At 51.7% G+C, this 18,209-nt stretch overlaps 1 protein-coding gene across 1 annotated transcript in view; it reads left to right on the top strand.

Annotated features, from left to right (window-relative positions):
• The window catches only part of ATP7B (ATPase copper transporting beta), a 53,625-nt gene extending 35,664 nt beyond the window's left edge, over window positions 1-17,961 (top strand). The window contains exons 10-21 of the mRNA XM_024755445.1: window positions 3,377-3,504; window positions 3,606-3,760; window positions 4,330-4,464; window positions 7,453-7,647; window positions 9,628-9,810; window positions 11,177-11,345; window positions 12,521-12,664; window positions 13,970-14,112; window positions 15,565-15,768; window positions 15,867-15,984; window positions 17,058-17,160; window positions 17,633-17,961. Of these exons, the coding sequence (XP_024611213.1) occupies window positions 3,377-3,504; window positions 3,606-3,760; window positions 4,330-4,464; window positions 7,453-7,647; window positions 9,628-9,810; window positions 11,177-11,345; window positions 12,521-12,664; window positions 13,970-14,112; window positions 15,565-15,768; window positions 15,867-15,984; window positions 17,058-17,160; window positions 17,633-17,879 (1,924 nt within the window). The 3' untranslated portion in view covers window positions 17,880-17,961. The remainder of the gene's footprint in view (window positions 1-3,376; window positions 3,505-3,605; window positions 3,761-4,329; window positions 4,465-7,452; window positions 7,648-9,627; window positions 9,811-11,176; window positions 11,346-12,520; window positions 12,665-13,969; window positions 14,113-15,564; window positions 15,769-15,866; window positions 15,985-17,057; window positions 17,161-17,632) is intronic.
• The last annotated feature ends 248 nt before the right edge of the window (window positions 17,962-18,209 follow it).

Genomic DNA, 18,209 nt, shown 5'->3' with positions numbered 1-18,209 from the left:
CACTCTCCCTCCCCCCCGCCCTCCAACCAAGGCCTTTCCTCCTTCCCCTTTGCCTGACCCCTTGTCCCCTGGTCAGACTGCCTTGTCCTCTGGGGCCTGGAGCACTTGGTGCCTCCAGTCGTCCTGGGACTACATAGCAGGCGCTCAGATCCTCACTAGTTGAATGCATGAAATGACTGTCAGATGTTAAAGAAATGCATCATACATGTGCGTGTGCTTGACACTGTGAGGCCTGCACAGTGGGTCCCCAATCTCCCACGTTGAAGTGTTCTGTTTCTTATAATTAGGAAAACGGAATTATACATGTTATATAGCCCAGTGGCCCTTCTTTTGTAAGTTTTTTCTTCGTCTTTTTGCTTTGTGTTAGATGAGGCAGGAGAGTAGAGAAGAGGGGACAGGTGAGGTGAGCAGGCTGCCGGCAGAAACCCTCAGAGCTGAAGAAATGCTCGGAAAAAACTGTATTCCCACAGCTTGGCGTTTGGGGGACATGAGCTTCTGAAGCAGAAATGGGACTGGGAACTCACCAGAAGGAGCCACCTGCCCCCCTAGAGGGCTGTTCCCCATAAACTCAGCTGTTCAGAGTAAGAAAGATATGGTTAATTCAGATTCAAAGGGGAAATTCAAAGTTAGATGAAGCAGAGATGAGCCTCACTAACGATTTCTTAGAAAGACACCCAGTGGACATTTGAGGCAAGAATCACGATTTTTAAGCAAACATTTTAAAGCTTAGGAGTCAGGTTATGGGAGAGGAGGCTCTGCCCACAGCCCCGTCGTCACCTCCTTTCTACGGGAGCAGCTGCTCCTTCTTTGACACAGGCTTCTCTTGCCGCGGAGACCTCTGTGGACGGTAAACTCCAGGCTGTGCAGATGGGCCTTGGAGGGGAGTTTTGGAGCCTGGGCGTCTCCATCTCTGGGAGACTTTAAAAAGAAGCAGAGGATATTCTCGGTTGTAGAGATCCTCCCCTTCTTTTCATTTATTGTCCCCCCAGCCACCAAACAGATTTACACATCTGTTCCCAGCACGCAAGACTCAGACTGCTGCCCGCTTCCCCTTTAAAGGTCTCTCCTTTTCCGTGCTCCCTTTCTTTTATTGTGGCCATTACTGAACTTAAATAAACCAGCTTGACTGTAGTTACTAGGTCATAGACCCGAGAGTTTTGTCCTGTGTGTAACCCCAGCCCAGCACAGTGCCTGGTACATAGAGGCCGGTCAACAGTGAACACATCCGTCAGGTGATGGTCAAAGTCACCAGCACTGACTGTGCAGCGGGCCCTGCCCTCGGTGCCCACAGGCAGCATCTCAGGTCAACCTGGGAACAAATAGGGGTGACTGTCACCTACCTCACGTGGTTTGGGGAGGATTCATGTCAATATCGAGCACAGCACCTGCACTCAATACATGTCTGGTTTTCCTTCTCAGGTAAGGTGGCTTTTTTGTGCCCTCTCTCTGTGATAGTTTAAATGTAGTCTTTGTAGAATGAAAGGAAGGCATAAAATAACCTCAGAGCCTCGCTTGCTCTACGCCCCTGCTTTTCTGACTTTCTCCCCATTGGTTCATGAGCCAACGTTACATATACAGTTAAGTAAATTTGGTCCCTGTGACGCTTTCAGGGAGATGCTGCCAAAGCCATCCTCGCTCCCTGGATGACTCTATTCCTGTCGTCCCCTCCTGTCCCCCCATCTGTCTCTCTCGCTCTCTGTGGGACCGTTCTCCCCGTCAGACAGTTCACACATACTCACAATTCACAATTTCATGTCTTAATGCACACGCTCTTCTACTGCTGGTTTTCTCTTCTCTTTCACACAGAACTTCTTTTGAACGTTGTCTTCGGCTGCTTTCTTGTTTCCTCACCTCCCAGCCCCTCCTCAGCCCGTGCCAGCCAACCTTGTCCCTCCACCGGTTTCTGAGATCCCTTTTGCCAAAGACATCACGTCATTTCCATGAACCAAATCAACCACTGCTCTTATTTAATCATCACTGCAGCCTCTCACCAGCATCTACCCCCTTTTCTGTCCCTTTAAAATGTGCCTTTTTTTATTAAGAGATAACTTACCTTCACTGAAGTACACGAATCCCAAGTGTACGGCGTGATGAGTTTTACACGTATCTGTGTCTAGGTAACGACCTCGCCGTATGCGATGTGGTGCGATGGGTGCTCCCTCCTGAAGGCCCCACTCTCTCCTTTTCTGCCCCCATCCCTCGCTGGCCCTTCCGCCTGCTCAGCCTCCTGACATGCGCATGTCCCAGGTCTCTCTTCCAGGCACACTCCTGAGGAAGCTCGTACCATTTCAGGCTTTAGATCCTATCTATATTGTGACAGCTTCCCCATTTGACCTCTAGTCTCAGCCCGAATCCAGTTTTCAGCTCCCTGCTCTCCCGACTTGACATGTCTACGTGGAAGTAAGTAGGCATCTTGGACCTGACATGTGAGAACAGAGATCTTCATCTCCTCTCCACTCCTTCTCTTCCCTCTCCCTCCCATGGCCGCTTCTACATAGGCGTCTCCATCTCATTAAACAACTTCTCATCCACCCAGTTGCTCAAACTGAAACGAAGAGCTCATGCTTGCTTCTCGTATGCGCTCAGCGCATACACACATCTTGCTGACACATCATGCCCCCCAGAGTTCCTGGGCATCCCTTCCCTCCGTCTCCAGCCCAGGCCACTGCTGCCACAGCCGAACCCTTCTGTCAGCTTCTACTGCTGCCCCTACAGCCCATTCTCATGCAGCAGCCAGAGAGCTGACTTGAAAATGCGAACCGGCTTATGTCCCTTTCCCACTGAAAACCTTAACGCCCAAAGCCTGCACTTTGCCCTGCAAGACCCGACATGGTCCGGGTTCTGCCTGCTTCACTCGTGTCCCTCCAGCCATGCTTGCTGGCTTCCTATTTATCAGAGGCCCCCTCTGTCCCGCCTCAGGGCCTTTGCATTAGCTGTTTCCTCTCCCTTGAGTTTTCCTTCCCCGTATATGGGGCCCTCTTGTCGCCCGGCTCAAATGTCATCTTCGCGTGAGGCCTTCCCACTTCTCTCCTCCTCCGCCACCACCGAGGGAAGCCCTCCAGTCACATCGTTGTCAGCACAGCACTTATTTAAGACCCGGGACTATCTTGCTTGTTGTCTGTTAGCTCCACAGAATTGCCCTCCTGCGCGCTGGGACTCGGCTGTCCTGCTCACAGCCGGCTTCCCAGGAACTAGGACAGCACCTGGTACTTGGCAGCTGCACAGTTTTGACTCAGCCTGTAAACGGCGGATAAAGTGGTTACTGCCGCTCAGTGTAAAGCAGGCGGTTTGTCTAGAACCCGACCTGGGAGACAGGCCAGGAGGGTGAGCTCCCGTGCGCGGTCCGCGAGTGTAACCTGAGTGGCGTCTGTTGCAGAGAGGAGCAGGTGCCCATGGAGCTGGTGCAACGTGGTGACATCATCAAGGTCGTCCCCGGGGGCAAGTTCCCAGTGGACGGGAAAGTCCTGGAAGGCAGCACCATGGCCGACGAGTCCCTCATCACAGGTGAGGACTCCGTCCCTCTGGGTAGGCGTCAGCACCCTGGCCAGGCCCCAGGGATGCCGACGGGGCTCAGCGCGTGGCGTTGGTCTCCTCTCCACCTCTAGGAGAGGCCATGCCTGTCACGAAGGAGCCCGGCAGCATGGTGATCGCCGGGTCCATGAACGCCCACGGCTCCGTGCTCGTCACTGCCACCCACGTGGGCAACGACACCACCTTGGCTCAGATTGTGAAGCTGGTAGAAGAGGCTCAGATGTCCAAGGTAATGAAGGGATTTTATTTTATTTATTATTTATTTAAAAAATTCATTTATTTTTTATGTTGGGTCTTCGTTGCTGCGCGCAAGCTTTCTCTAGTTGCGACGAGTGGGGGCTACTCTTTGTTGCGGTGCGTGGGCTTCTCATTGCAGTGGCTTCTCCTGTTGCGGAGCACAGGCTCTAGGCGCGCGGGCTTCAGTAGCTGTGGCTCGCGGGCTCTAGAGCGCAGAGCTCAGTCGTTGTGGCGCACGGGCTTAGTTGCTCCGCGACATGTGGGATCTTCCCGGACCAGGGCTTGAACTCGTGTCCCCTGCATTGGCAGGTGGATTCTTAACCACTGCGCCACGAGGGAAGTCCCGTGAAGGAATTTTAAAGGCAATATAACTTCAGCTGCCTCTCTCTAGAAATTATTCCAAGAGTCCCATAGAATCAGGCAGATTTTACTGAGTAGAGAGATTGACTAATAAATGTAGTTAATGAGGGAGCCAGGAATCCCAGTCCTTGTCCATGCTTGTGGTGGTTTATTTCTTTGGAGATTGTAATTTCCCGCGGTCTTCGTGTTTTATTTCCATAGGCACCCATTCAGCAACTGGCTGACCGGTTTAGTGGGTATTTTGTCCCATTTATCATCATCATTTCAACTTTGACGTTGGTGGTATGGATTGTAATCGGCTTCATCGATTTCGGTGTTGTTCAGAAATACTTCCCTGTAAGTTGAATGCTGTGGGCAGTGTGCTTGTTGGGTTTTAAATAATCGATGGCCATTAATCCTATTTTTTCATGTCTTAAATTCGCTGGGCTTTAATTACCCATTACATCTTATTTGCTTGCTTCACTTATTGGCAGCAAAACCTCAGCCAGGATAGGACAATCCTGGCTATGCAACCACGCAGCTCCTGCAGGTTTTCACTAAAGATGCCTTTTGCTTTCTGGTTAGATAATTTCAAACACCACTGGCTCTCAGGTGTAGTGCTTACAGCATTTACATTTTGCACTGTTGGCCATTCTTGAGGGTATGAGGCACACATCACAGAAGATAGGTCACGTCAGTCACAATAACTTGATAATATTATTTGACCAGTTTTAAGAAAAATAGATTTTTTGCTGGCTACCTCCATATAGACCATCTAACCTTGCAGCTTCCCAAGTAATACTAATAGCTTTTTAATAATTATTTATTAAACATTATATATGAAGCAATGGAATATATAGCTTTGAGTTTAAAAAGTGGACGAAGAATACTATCTGAGGAAATACAGTTTTATCAAAATTCAAAAAAACATACAAAACTTTTCTGCTTCAGCAATAAGAACTTACATACATCAGTGATTGGCAACTGGGAGTGGTTTTGATTTGGTGACGTCTGGAGATGTTTTTGGTTGTCGTGGCTGAGGAGGGGTGCTGCTTGGCCTCTAGTGTGTATGATAGGAGCCAGGGATGCTGCTAAACATCCTACAACTTACAGGACAGGTCCCCACAACAAAGAATTATCTGGCCCCAAACGTCAATAGTGCTGAGTTGGAGAAACCTGGAGAGACATAAAAAGCTAATGGCCCACTTGGAGTAGTATTTGATAACTACCCAGTGAGTAGAACAATGTTTTACCTTAGTTTTTAAAATATCTCATACTTATCCCAGTCTAATATGTATTTTACCTTAGAGCCATAATATAAGAAACTGGAAATACAGAATAGATCATTTTTTCCTTTTTAAAAAATTTTTTATCCGTAGTTAAAGGCATATCATGTATTCTTGGTGTACTTGTCATTCACTTAGATACGATTTTCCTCCCTCAAATTTCCTATCTTAAAATGTCCAGGTGAAACAGTTTCTGACATCTAGGGAGATTTCAGTGTTTTAAGAGTAGCCTATGACTATTCCTAGAATTTGCCAGTGGCTTTTATGGCACCGGACCGCCAAAAATTTTGGCTTTTGTGGGAGAGCAGCTCATTGGCATGTGGCTATGGGAAACTCAGTCCTAAACAAGTTGGAATATGTGGCTTCCTGCTGTTCCCTACCTTTCCATCTTACTTTCACTTCTTTTGTTTTTATCTGCAATATCAGGGAGGATGCTGACAAATGAGGTACTGCATGTTCCTTTAAGACATTGTTGTCACTCTGCTCTGTACAAATCATCTGTAGGGACAGGGTTCGTGTCAACCTCTAGAAGTCCACCCCACTCCTCTCAGAATGCCAGGTGTGATTTTGACAAGAATTTCTGGAGGTTAAAAACAAAACAGAACAAAACACAGCACTTCATCCTTACCTCTACAAAATCACATTATGTGTTAAACAGCATGTCCTTCTACCGAAATCAAACTGTTTCTGTGAAAATTGAATGACCCTTAATAATGTAGCTTATTTTAGAATCTGCCTTTCAAAGTCAAAGAATAGAGGGTAGGTGGATCTAAACAGATTGTGGTCTATATCCTCAATTTAGAAAACATGCATTTTACCGTAACTAAGTGAATACAGCATCTCTCAGTTCTCATCTCAGTTCTCCAGAGATACTAGCCATTTTGAAAGATAAACCAAGGTAACTCAAGATGTTAGGATGCAAATAATCATACCAATATGTGTCACCAGGTAACTGGGAAGGAGACCTGTATTTTTTTGGATTTGGATTTTTATAAAGGAAACAGTGGTGGAAAATAGAAGAAAATAAAGATGGCTCCAAATCCCATCCCTACATGCACTTTTCTGCACTTTGGTGAACATCTTTCCAGTATTGTTGAAAGGCCATCTAGAGATATAGGCAGATAATTTTGCACTAATTGAATCACAACACATGCCATTTTATGCTTGTTTTTTTAAATTCAGCAATGCTACTGATATCTTTCCATGTCAGTATGTATACGTCATTTTAACATGTGCACGCCATACCTGCAGTTTAATTAACCAATCCCCCATTGGTTGTTTCCAGTTTTTTCCCTTTATGAAAAAGCACTGTGAGAAATATCCTTGTATCTTTTCCCACATGATTATTACCTTAGAGTTGATTCCTTGGAGAGCTATAGTTTTTTAAAGCTTTCATAATAATAAAAATAATAATGATAATGTAATAGCTATACTTTCTCAGACTCCTCTCCTACGTCAGGTGTTATACTATGTATATTTATGTTTGTATGTATTTGTATGTATGTTACCTCATTTCATCCTTACAAAAACCTGTGAGCTGGGTATTATTACCTCCATGTTGTACGTGAGGAAGCTAAGACACGGAGTGTCAGAGTCAGGATGTAGACCTACATGGTCCAATTCTAGAGCCTGTGCTCTTCCCCTATCGGAGATTTTTATGTGCCTCTCTCCTCTCATAATGCCTTTCCCTGAGGAAAGCCTGTAGGATCAGGTTGGAACAGTAGGATACAGAGCAGTAAAGTGAACCACGCGATACCTGCAAAGCAGAGCGGGACGCACCGTGTCTCCTGGAGCCCAGCTCATCATGCCAGTTCAGGTTCCCCACCTGCGCTGGAATGTTCTTTTTTTTTTTTTTTTAATTTTTATTGGAGTAGAGTTGATTTACATGGTTGTGTCATTTTCTGCTGTACAGCAAAGTGAATCAGTTACATGTATCCACTCTTCTCTAGATACTACTCCCGTATAGGCCACGACAGAGTGGAATGTTCTCGTATGATCAGAATTCCGTGTGATGCCTCATCTAACTCTCACCCTGCCTCTGTCTCTTTCCTCTCGTCAGACATCCAGCAGGCATATCTCCCAGGCAGAGGTGGTCCTCCGGTTTGCATTCCAGACGTCCATCACGGTGCTGTGCATCGCCTGCCCCTGCTCTCTGGGCCTGGCCACGCCCACGGCCGTCATGGTGGGCACGGGGGTGGCCGCCCAGAATGGCATACTCATCAAGGGAGGCAAGCCTCTGGAGCTGGCCCACAAGGTTGGCCCCCGCTTCCTTCGAGGTCTTGGCTGGGGTGATTTTGTAGCTGTATGTATATGCTGCGTGATTTTTTTTTTTTTTTTTTTTGACTTAGAGAGTCCTAGTGAAAATAGTACCTGTTTAAATTTCATATTCAGAGAAAAACCTGAAAGAGGACTGAGGGTAGCACTACTAATTAAGTAAAACAGGAAGCCAGGACTAACTGGGAATGACGGCAGGACCGGCAGCAGCTCACGGTCAAAGACCTAAGTGCTGTATAAATATTAATTTAATCTCATCGACAACCCTGAGGTGGGCGCTGGTTGTTTCCATTTTACAGGTGAGGGAAGTGCAGCAGGAGTGGGCTGGGCGACTTGCCAAAGGCCTGCAGCTAAAATGTGCAGCTCCGGGCTCACAGCCAGGTGGTCGGGCTCCGGGGAAAGTAGCTGCGCTGTCTCCGCATGATCGGGGAGGGTCCTGGGACCTCGGGTGGAGTAGCAGGTAGCAGTGTCTATGAAGAATCTCCCTTCAGCCCAGCAGTCCCCAGCCTTCCATCCTCCCTTTATTTCTTTGGTACCTGTTGAGCGTTTTCTCTGCGTGGGTCCTGTGCTGGGCCCTGGCTCTCAAGGACCTTACTGTCCAGCAGGAAAGACGGACACGGAGCAAGCAAGCAGCAGGCGCCATGGAGAGTGTGAGATGCCGTGAGGACAGTTCCTCAGGGGCCTAACCGTAGACCCGTGTGTGTTGGATGGGGTTGTCGCTGGTGCAGGTGCTCAGGGGAGGTCTGAGACCTGTCAGCTGACAACAGAGGTTGGGAGGGGTGTCCCGGCCGTGGGACCAGCACGTGGAAAGGACTCGGGGGGGCCGTGCTGCCTGGTCCCAGACTCCGTAGGACTGGAGACCGTGAACATGTCCCCGCCATTGTGTCCCCGGCATCTTGCCCCGCTCCTGGCATGTTGGAGTCACTCCACAGTTATTTTCTCAATAACTAAATGAGGTCCAGAAAGAGAGAGAAACTGACAGGAGATGAGGGTACTGAAGGAGGAAGGAGGGGAGAAAGGGGCCTTGAAGGGCTTTGGAGGGTTATTCAGTCCCAGTCCAGAGCTTAACCAAGAGCAGCAGGGACACACAGGGGCAGGGGCGGGGGTGAAGCGCCTGCAGGAAGATCGTCCTGGCGACGGAGCGGGGGCTGGACTAGAAGCTGGCCAGGACTGTCAGAGGAAGGCCGGTTAGTAGTGGTGAAGAGGCCCCACTCAGTCAGAAACGAGAAGCAGAGCTGATGTTTGCTAAATGAGGGAGGACCGAGCCTGCAGCACGCAGTCTGAGCACAACAAGGGCTGACCTGGTACCGGGTCCAGGGGAGCGTGGAGCGAGGGAACTGCTGGGCTCCGGCCACGCAAGCTCAGGCGCCGAGTGTGGCTGCTTCCGACTGGCTGAGCCCAGACCCGTGGGGACCAGTGCCAAGCTGCCGCTGACCAAGGGGAACAGGTCCCCAGACTAGCTCTGTGGTTGCTTGTTATTATGGCCAAGGAACACTCCCTCCCTTTTGTGAACTTGGAATTCGAGAACACTATTCTCCGTAGGCTTTTGCACTGATGCAGGCCGGAGGAAACAGTGGTTGACCCAGCAGATAGCGGTGGACCGGGAGATGGGCAGACCCCCCAGGGTCACGCTTCTGACCCGACCCGAGGAGGAGGCCGCACGGCGTTACTGCACAGTGGTGCCTCCTTGTTACATCAGAGTGAGAGCTTCTGGCTCACCCTGGTCCAGGTTAAGCCGGAGTGTGGATTTTTTTTTAACTGGGCAGAGAGGGAAGCAATGTTTTGGCCGAGGGAGTGGTTGAGCCTTGGGATGGACGCAGAGGGTTCTGTAGCGTGTCCTGAAGGAGTGTATTGTGACCTGCTTGGGGTGGGTTGAGTGAAGTTCTGCCTCGAGATTGTGAGGACTCTGAGAGTCCCTTCCATCTGTGTTTTGGTCACTGAGATGTGGTTTTTTGGGCAGATAAAGACTGTGATGTTTGACAAAACTGGCACCATCACCCACGGGGTCCCCAAAGTCATGCGGGTCCTTCTGCTCGTGGACGTGGCCACGCTGCCCCTCCGGAAGGTGCTCGCTGTGGTGGGGACTGCGGAGGCCAGCAGTGAGCACCCCCTGGGCGTGGCAGTCACCAGGTACTGTAAAGAGGTAGGTGGACTGGGCGTTGCTGGGCCCTCGCTCCCCCGGCTCCCCCGCTCTCCCCAGCTGGGCCAGAAGACTCCGGGCTCCTTCCTCCTCACACGCCTTTCCTCCTCGCTGCCCCTGGCCCCCACGTCAGCTGCCTCCACAGAGGCCTTGGCTCGTGTGGTCTGGAAACTGCTGAGCAGGCCCCCTGGAGCAGGTGGGGATGCAGCGCACAGCCGCAGGTCCCTTGTCACGTTTCCAGATCTTCACAAAGCAGTTCAGTGTTAATGAGCTAACGGCCATTCATTAGGCATTTCCTGAGCATCCCAAGCTCAGGGGAGTAAGAATTCATAAGATGCGAGCTCTGCCTGCTGGGAGTTGATGGTCGGGTGGGGAAGACAGGCGTGTTCAGTCCCTCACGAGCGCTTCGTGCAAAGGGATACAAAAACGAAGGGGGTCTTGGAGCCAGGTCGGGAGAAATCCATTCCACTGGGGACTCCTGAGACGGAGAGGAAGCAGCAGAAGTGACCAGAGGACTGTGGTTTGTTGGCACAGTTAGTGGGGAGCCTTCCTCCTCTGACCTCTGCAGGTGAGAGGGCCTAGTTAGCTTTGTTTTCAGTCTGCGCATGGAGGCAGCAGGATGTGCCAGAATACTGCCCTGAAAACATGTAAACTGTCTGAACAGGACAATTATCAGTAAATGTAGGTGACATGGATGCCCTGGGGAAAAGTTGACAACTCTTCCCGGACAGGGAATCTTTCAGAAATCTCATTTCGCGTCGTGTCCTTTGTGTAGGGTGCGGCTATTTCCCCTCTTATCCTTCTGATGTTTCAGAAAGAATTCTGCTCACCCCCAGGCATCCTTCCTTTGGGTTCTGTTACCCAAATAAACCCAGCCCTTCCCTTTCTCCTGCCACGTCCCCACCAGGGTCTGGCCATGGGCAATTATCCCTTGATGGCCTTAAAATAGTTTGTTACCACTTACCTATTCCATCGTTTTTATGAAATTATTTGCAACATAAAAAGAAAATCTTTCCTCCCTTTGGCACCTTCATCCCCGCCACCCCCTCCCTGACCCCAGCCCTTAATTTGGGGTGTTTGATGTGAATTGCCTTTCTCCTTTCTGGACTGCAACCTGTCCACTCTCCCCAGGCATCCAAACTCTAGGAGAGAGTTGAGGCTGTTTTAAATGACTGTGTCCTATAAGAGAGAAAGAGTAGCTGACTTGAGCGTCGATCTCTCCGCCTTTCCCGGAAGTTCTCCTCCCGTCCCTCCCTTCCCTCTAAATTCCTGGTGTCTGCTGCTCTCCCCCCGCCTCACCCCCACCTCTGTCCTGACTCCCTCTCGACTCACCTGTTTTCTGCTTCCTCTCCCCTACTTTCCTTCCCAGGAACTTGGCACAGAGACCTTGGGATACTGCACGGACTTCCAGGCGGTGCCCGGCTGTGGGATCGGCTGTAAAGTCAGCAACGTGGAGGGCATCCTGGCCCAGGGCGAGCGCCCACGTGGCCAACCGACCGCCCACCTGAACGGGGTCAGCAGCATCCCCATGGAAACAGGTATCCCTGGCCTCGGTTTCCGCTGCCTGGCCCGCCGGGGGCCGGGCCCAACCATGGAGAGCGCCATGCCAGGCTCGCGCCGTGGTTCCTGACTGCGGAGAAGGTGACTCAGGGCTGGTGCGCCGCACGCCTGTCTCCCAGGGAAGCCTGCAGCTTCTCTCGTGTTCTTTGATGTGGCTGAATCTTGACGCTAATGGCAGACAAAAGCAGTGTGTGACTTAGAGTCATGGAGTATTGCTTACCTGCTCCCTAGTCTCGAGTCTCCTCTTTCTTAGCCCAGGTTAGTCTTGGGATAAGACTCGTAAGCTACAGGGTAGGCAGATGGGAGTCTTCCTTTTGTTCCTCCTAAACAGGAAACCTCCATGTGGTCAACTCTGATGGGACGTGACTTATTTACAGAGCTGGCAGCCGTCAGGGAAAGTGAATGGAAATGGTCTGCCCAAGTCAAGAAGGGGCACTGGAGGGACAGCTGCTTTTTGAATAACGGTCTTTCTTATTCAAAGGGTGCTAGCCATCAGCATAAGAGAGTAGAAACGCCCCCAAACCAAAAAACCCATGTCTAGTGTTTGCTCTTAAGTATGATAGTAGTTAAATCTGGATTTAGATTTTGTTAGAAGCTATTACCGCCTTATGGCAAGTTAAAGCCCTGGGATGACCTTTCCTTCGCCTTCCAGGGACTGGTCTATCAGTGACACCTAAGGTAGAGGTGACAGGTGCAGGACTCAGCTGGCCTCTTAGGAGGTATAGCTTCAAAACCTTTCATACACGGAGGCTGGTTGTTAGCTGATTCACCTTGCATCATCTGTACCAAGCAGTGATGGATCTAGTCCACACTGGCTTTCGGCGCTGACCAAATAACTAACCGCTTCTAATCCCAATTCTAATCCAGTCTAACGGCAGCACCGGACACCCCTAAAGGCCAGTAGGTACACTACGCGGTGTTTAATATGTTTGTAACATCTTTACATGTTTTCATTCATACCGCGGTTCTGCATGTTAGTTGTTCTTTTTCCCCTGGTTCTTTAAGGATGGTTTTCCAAGAGGTGTTTACTAGGTTGTGGTTTTTCCAGAACCGTCAAGTGGATGTTTTGCTGTTGAAACCGTCCCATGGTTTTTAGTGCTTTCTCACCGTGAACTTGGCCTCTTTGGGAATAACCACACACTCCTTCGAGCAGATGCGGTCCCGCAGACCTTCTCTGTGCTGATCGGCAGCCGAGAGTGGATGAGGCGCAACGGCTTGACCGTCACCAGCGACATCAGCGACGCGATGACCGATCACGAGACGAAAGGCCAGACGGCCGTCCTGGTGGCCATCGACGGTACTGCTCTGCTCCCCCGTCCTCTGCTCTCAAGTGAAGCTGGAGACGTCAGAAAGAAATAGAGTCCTTTTTTTTTTTTTTTAAAAGTAAATCTTTCTCACTGTTAATTTTAGTTCTATTTTTGAAAAGGCTGTCTTGCCATGTTTTTCACTTCATTGTCAATCCTGAGGGCCCCTCTGGCCACCTCCATCTTTGCCTCCAGAGTGAAGATGGCTTCAGCCCCTTTGCTCTTGGGATTCTAAACTGTCTTCCCCACCATCGTTTGCATCTGCCCAGGTTGGCAGTTGAAAGTCATCCTTTCTCATTCATCACTGCAGGTGAAACAGCAGTTGGCTTCCTAAGAGGTTTAACTCTAAGATGCTTTACACACTGAAATCCCCTGCAACTTTCACAGAACTTCTCAAGATTGTATGTATCTTAGTACTCAGGTTCTATCCTGGGCTTTACATCTCTGGTAGATTGGAATCACTTTGTTACTATTAGTTTCTGCTAATAGAAGTAAAAACTACATGCAAATAAGAAATAATTTAATTGCTGTATTTTGAATGCTCCTCTTTTCCCATATTCTCTCTCTCTCTCTCTCTCTCTCTCTCTCTCTCTCTCTCTCTCTCTCCACCTCCACTCTCTCTCTTTTTTTCTGGCTCCCACTGCCATACCTTCCCCCGAGTCCTTTAAACGCACAACCCCCTCAGCTTGTCAAGCTGGAAATGGCTCAATTAAAAGTGCCTCTTACACATCCTCACCCTCACTGCTCCCGTCACACCTCAGTCCCCAGTCCTCGAATGCCTTCCTGTGTCAGTACCTAAAGAGTCACTCAAAAAAAAAAAAAAAAAAAATTCTACAAAGTGTTTTCTGTAGGAAGAGACAGAAAGGAAGGATTGATTTTCTAGCTCTTTGGACATGTGTCACTTTTTAAGTAGCATTTGTTGTATTTCTCATGTTTTAATAGCTAACAGGTGTTGAGTTATTATGAGTCAGGCACTCTGCAAAGGAAGAGATGTTCCTTTCAGAAAATCTGGAAAATTCTGAGAGCTGTAAAAAAAATGGAATCCCTCATTATCCTACCCCTCAGAGAGCCACTGTTAACTTTTTAACAGTCCTTCCAGACTTTTGTATGCATCTGGAAATGTATATAAATTAAAAAAAAAAAACAAAATCAAAACCGTATTCTGTTGTACAATTTGGTGTTTTGCTTTGGGCGTGTAACATGGTATTAGGAAAACTGTCCTGCATCATGAAGTCTTACTTGCTTCTCGGGCTGCCCAGGGCGCTGCCACGTGTGCTCACCTGCGGTGTCTCCTACAGGTGTGCTCTGTGGCATGATCGCCATCGCAGATGCGGTCAAGCAGGAGGCCGCCCTGGCCGTGCACACACTGAAGAGCATGGGCGTGGATGTGGTTCTGATCACGGGGGACAACCGCAAGACAGCCAGAGCCATTGCCACCCAGGTAAGGGCCGGGGGCCGGGATGTCTCCCACATCTGAAACTGCAAGCGATTTCAAGCTGGCAGAAACAGTTTAAGGAGGATAGATAAGCACTCGTGCACTGAGCACTCAGCTTTGCTCTGGTCCTCCCCCCTCGCTGGGGCTTTTCTCTCCACACGCTTTGATCTCGGAGCCGTGCACATCCCACAGGGGACCACTTTGCTGCTGCCCCAAAGATCACATTGCTGGGGCCTGGGTGCCATCATTCATTCCTGCATGGTGGCTGCAGCCCCGGAAAAGCTGTTCCAACATTCTTTATTTTCCAGTCACTGCACTGAGGAAAAAAGACCATGGCTTGAGGGCTGAAATAAACAATCTTGTAGCCTTTATATTAACAGAGTGTTTTGCCGGCCCAGCTCTTCTCACTCTGCACCAGATAAGCCCCTGGGTCCTGGCAGTTCTTCTGCGGCGCTAGGGTCTGAGTTTGGGCCACGAGGGCAGCACGACCGCATGCCTGCCTGCCCTGCCTCGCGGGGAGGGCTCCAGTGCAAACTCCAGACAACTGTATACCACCCCTTGCGGACATGTGTGTAAAGCTGTCTGCTTTAGAGAAGGAATTGCTCCTTGGGAAGGGAGCGGCAGTGCCCCGTCAGTCATCCTTCTGAGAGTACACCCACTCCCGCGTTAAAACTTGTTCCTGCATTCAGCAAGCACTTACTAAGCGCCACCCCTGTGACAGAGAGGCTACAGAGAGGAGTGAAGAGGGCACCGCCCTCGAGGAGCTCACAGTCCCGTGGGGAGGGTGGCCCAGGGACCGAGTGTAAACCAGGTGCTGGGCGCTCCAGTGGAAGAGTGCACGGGATGCATGGGAGCTGCCAGCTTACCCCTCAGCCTGGTGGGGGCTGGGGACACCTTCCAGGGGAGAGGAGGCCTGCAGGAGTCAGATGAAGAAGAGGTGCTGGGGGCAGGAAAAGTGACCTTTGCAGGACAGAGCAGGCAGCGCGAGCACCGCCTGCGGGTGCAAAGGTAGCAGCGAGGTGGAGAGGCCAAGGCGGGGCCCGCTGGGGCTGGGGGGTGGGGTGCGGGGAGCTGGGCCCAGGCAGGACCTGACCTGGGGACCTTGGGAGGCAGGCAGAGGAGTTTGGACGTTGTCCTAAGGGAAGTGGGATCCGCTGGAGGCCTTGAAGCAGGAGAGTAACGTGACCAATGATTACTGTTTCAGAAAGGTCACCGGGACGGCATCTGGAGAAGAGTGTTGGGAGGGCAGGATGTGGGCAGGAGGCCAGCGAGGGTCCCAGACCACCGCGGGGTGTTGGGATGGGAGCAGGGGGCACATTTGCCGTGCGGCCTGGCATCTGCAGGACTTGGTGACGGGACCTGGAGGCTGAGGGCTCATGGGCTTCTGCTCCTGTTCCTGCCCCTCGGCAACGCTGGATGTTATTTGCTTTTTTATTGACTCCTGTTCTTTCCTTTCAGGTTGGCATCAACAAAGTCTTTGCGGAGGTGCTGCCTTCTCATAAGGTGGCCAAGGTCCAGGAGCTCCAGAACGAGGGGAAGAGAGTGGCCATGGTGGGCGATGGTGTGAACGACTCCCCGGCCCTGGCCCGGGCCGACGTGGGCATCGCCATCGGGACGGGCACGGACGTGGCCATCGAGGCAGCTGACGTCGTCCTCATCAGAGTGAGCTCTGCTGCGTCTCCCCTCGCTGTTGCCCGTAGCAGGAGTGCCGAGGGCCGCAGAGTGGAGCTCGCAGTTCACCGTGTGCTCCTCTCCTGCAGAATGACTTGCTTGACGTGGTGGCCAGCATTCACCTCTCCAAGAGGACCGTCCAGAGGATACGACTCAATCTGGTGCTGGCACTGATCTACAACCTGGTCGGGATCCCCATTGCAGCAGGTAGGCCCTCGCTGCCCTGTTGCCTCTGGCCCTAGTTGTGGCCAGAAGCCTTGAAGAAAGAGTTGATTTTATCATGTTCCGCTTTGTAAGTCTCCAAAGGTAAATGAGAAACTGCAGGGAGAACCCAAGCCTTCTGTTCACTGCTGGCCTCTCTGAAAAGCTGGCCAAGCTGCTCAACCCTATTTACCTTGGCCCTGTTTTCTGGAACATTATTAAGACATACAGTCTGAAAAATAATCAATATTAACGGTTATGGGGCACCCGTTACACACTAAGCCCGGGATCAGTGCTTTAGATCTTTGTCTTAAGAATTAATCCCGCCTAGGTTTTATCCTGACTCAGAAATAATCATGGGAAGAGATGGATATTGTCTGCTCCCTAAGTCCTCCCTCCCCCACTGTATCTTGTGTCACCGGAGAGGGAAGAGTTGTTCCAAAGACTCCTGCAAGGAAAGCGCCTACATGGGCCAAGACCTATTTTTAAACATGAGTGCCGCACCCCACGTTCCCCTGTTGTGTCCGAGCTGTCGGCACTGCCTCACGCGGTGGATCAGCGCGTCCACCACAGCCCGGCTCCAGCAGGTGCATTCCTGCCCTGCGGCCAGCTCAGGACCTGGTCCCCTCCCGGGCTTGCGGCTCTGTCCCAGGACCTGGTCTTGTTGCCCCTCATCAAGGTGCTTTGACGCCCTTGAGGGAGGACCGTCCGTGGAGAGAGGGCCCGTGGTCGTCAGCCTGTTGTCCTGGTGCTCACACCCCCGAGGTGCCCCTGGATGGTGGCACCTGCAAGTCCCTGGGGTGCCCTGTCCCCTGGAGCTTCCCCCAAACAGGTGATGGCACGTCTGGATGGTCCCAGGAAGGTCAGGGTGGGTGGGGGACCCCAGTCCCCTTGATGGTGCCCCCGCCCCCCCCGCCCAGCTCTGAGACCGCCCGCCTCAGGCCCATGGGCACGCAGTCAGCGGCCAGCCCAGGGGCTTCCGAACTGCCCTGAGGAGAGCTTCTGGTGGGCGGCGAGGCCGGGCCCCCCTCGCTGTCTGCCCTGGGCTGTGGCCTGAGTGTAGCCCCCCTCTTGGCCAGGTGTCTTCATGCCCATCGGCGTCGTGCTGCAGCCGTGGATGGGCTCGGCGGCCATGGCTGCCTCCTCCGTGTCCGTGGTCCTCTCGTCACTGCAGCTCAAGTGGTGCGTCCCCGCGGCGGGCCCGGGGGGCGGGGTGGGTGTGCGCCCTGAGCGGGGCCCGGCGTGTGTTTGTGTAATGGCTTGTCCACTGCGAGCCAACAGTTTACCTCTGATCAGTCACCTCGCACTGCTTCCTCCCGTTACTCTGCTCGACGGCTGTTTATGTCGAGAGGTAGCTGTAGGACCCCTGTCTGTAATCATTTTTCCTTTTTTAAAAGGGATCTTTATTTACTTTTGCTTTCAGTTAACAAAAGTTAATGACAGCCTACTATGTACCAGGCATTTGGCTAGAAAGTTTCTAAGTTGGGAACTTGCCCTGAGCCATAGGAGTTTGGTGGCCTTTCTTTCCTTTAAAAGCCTTGAGGCCCTGATACTGCATGTTATTAAAGACTTCATGAGAGGCCTTCACCGAGCTTTACAAAAAAAGGCTGTGTGTCCAGAATGGCTCAGGTGCTCTTGGATTCTTGCTTTGCAGCTACAGGAAGCCAGAGCTGGCGTGGTATGAGGCGCAGGCGCAGGGCCGCGTGAAGCCCCTGACCGAGTCCCAGGTCAGTGTGCACATCGGCATAGACAACCGGCGGCGCGACTCCCCACGGGCCGCGTCCTGGGACCAGGTCCGCTACATCAGCCAAGTGTCCCTGTCCTCCCTCAAGTCTGACGGGCTGTCCCGGCACGGCACCGCGGCCGGTGACGAGCGGGGAGCAAGTTGCCTCCGCTCCTGAGTGACCGGGACGAGGAGCCGTGCGTCCGAAAGCCGCAGGCGGTTGTGGCTCCCGCCCGGCCCCCCTCCCTGTGTGGCCGAGGCTCCAGCCCGACAGCAGCAGCAGCCGCCGGCGGAGCCCCTCGCCAGCCCTGGACGTTCTAGGTCACCCCTCCCCGTGGCTTGTGGACCAAGCTGCCGGGGCCCCACGGGCTCATTGGAAACCCTGCTGGCCTCGAGGAGAGGAGGGACAGCCAGCCCTCCTCACATCCTGTGCCGTAGCGTTTGGGATGACTGCCTGTGAAACGAGGACGATCCCGCTGGGTCCAAAATCTTAGCTGGGCCTGTCCAC

The sequence above is a fragment of the Neophocaena asiaeorientalis genome, unplaced genomic scaffold (assembly GCF_003031525.2).
Source record: "Neophocaena asiaeorientalis asiaeorientalis breed wild unplaced genomic scaffold, Neophocaena_asiaeorientalis_V1.1 scaffold59, whole genome shotgun sequence".
In the NCBI taxonomy this organism is placed as follows: domain Eukaryota; kingdom Metazoa; phylum Chordata; class Mammalia; order Artiodactyla; family Phocoenidae; genus Neophocaena; species Neophocaena asiaeorientalis.
The sequence above is the reverse complement of the archived record's forward strand: the minus strand, read 5'-3'. Positions and strand labels throughout refer to the sequence as shown.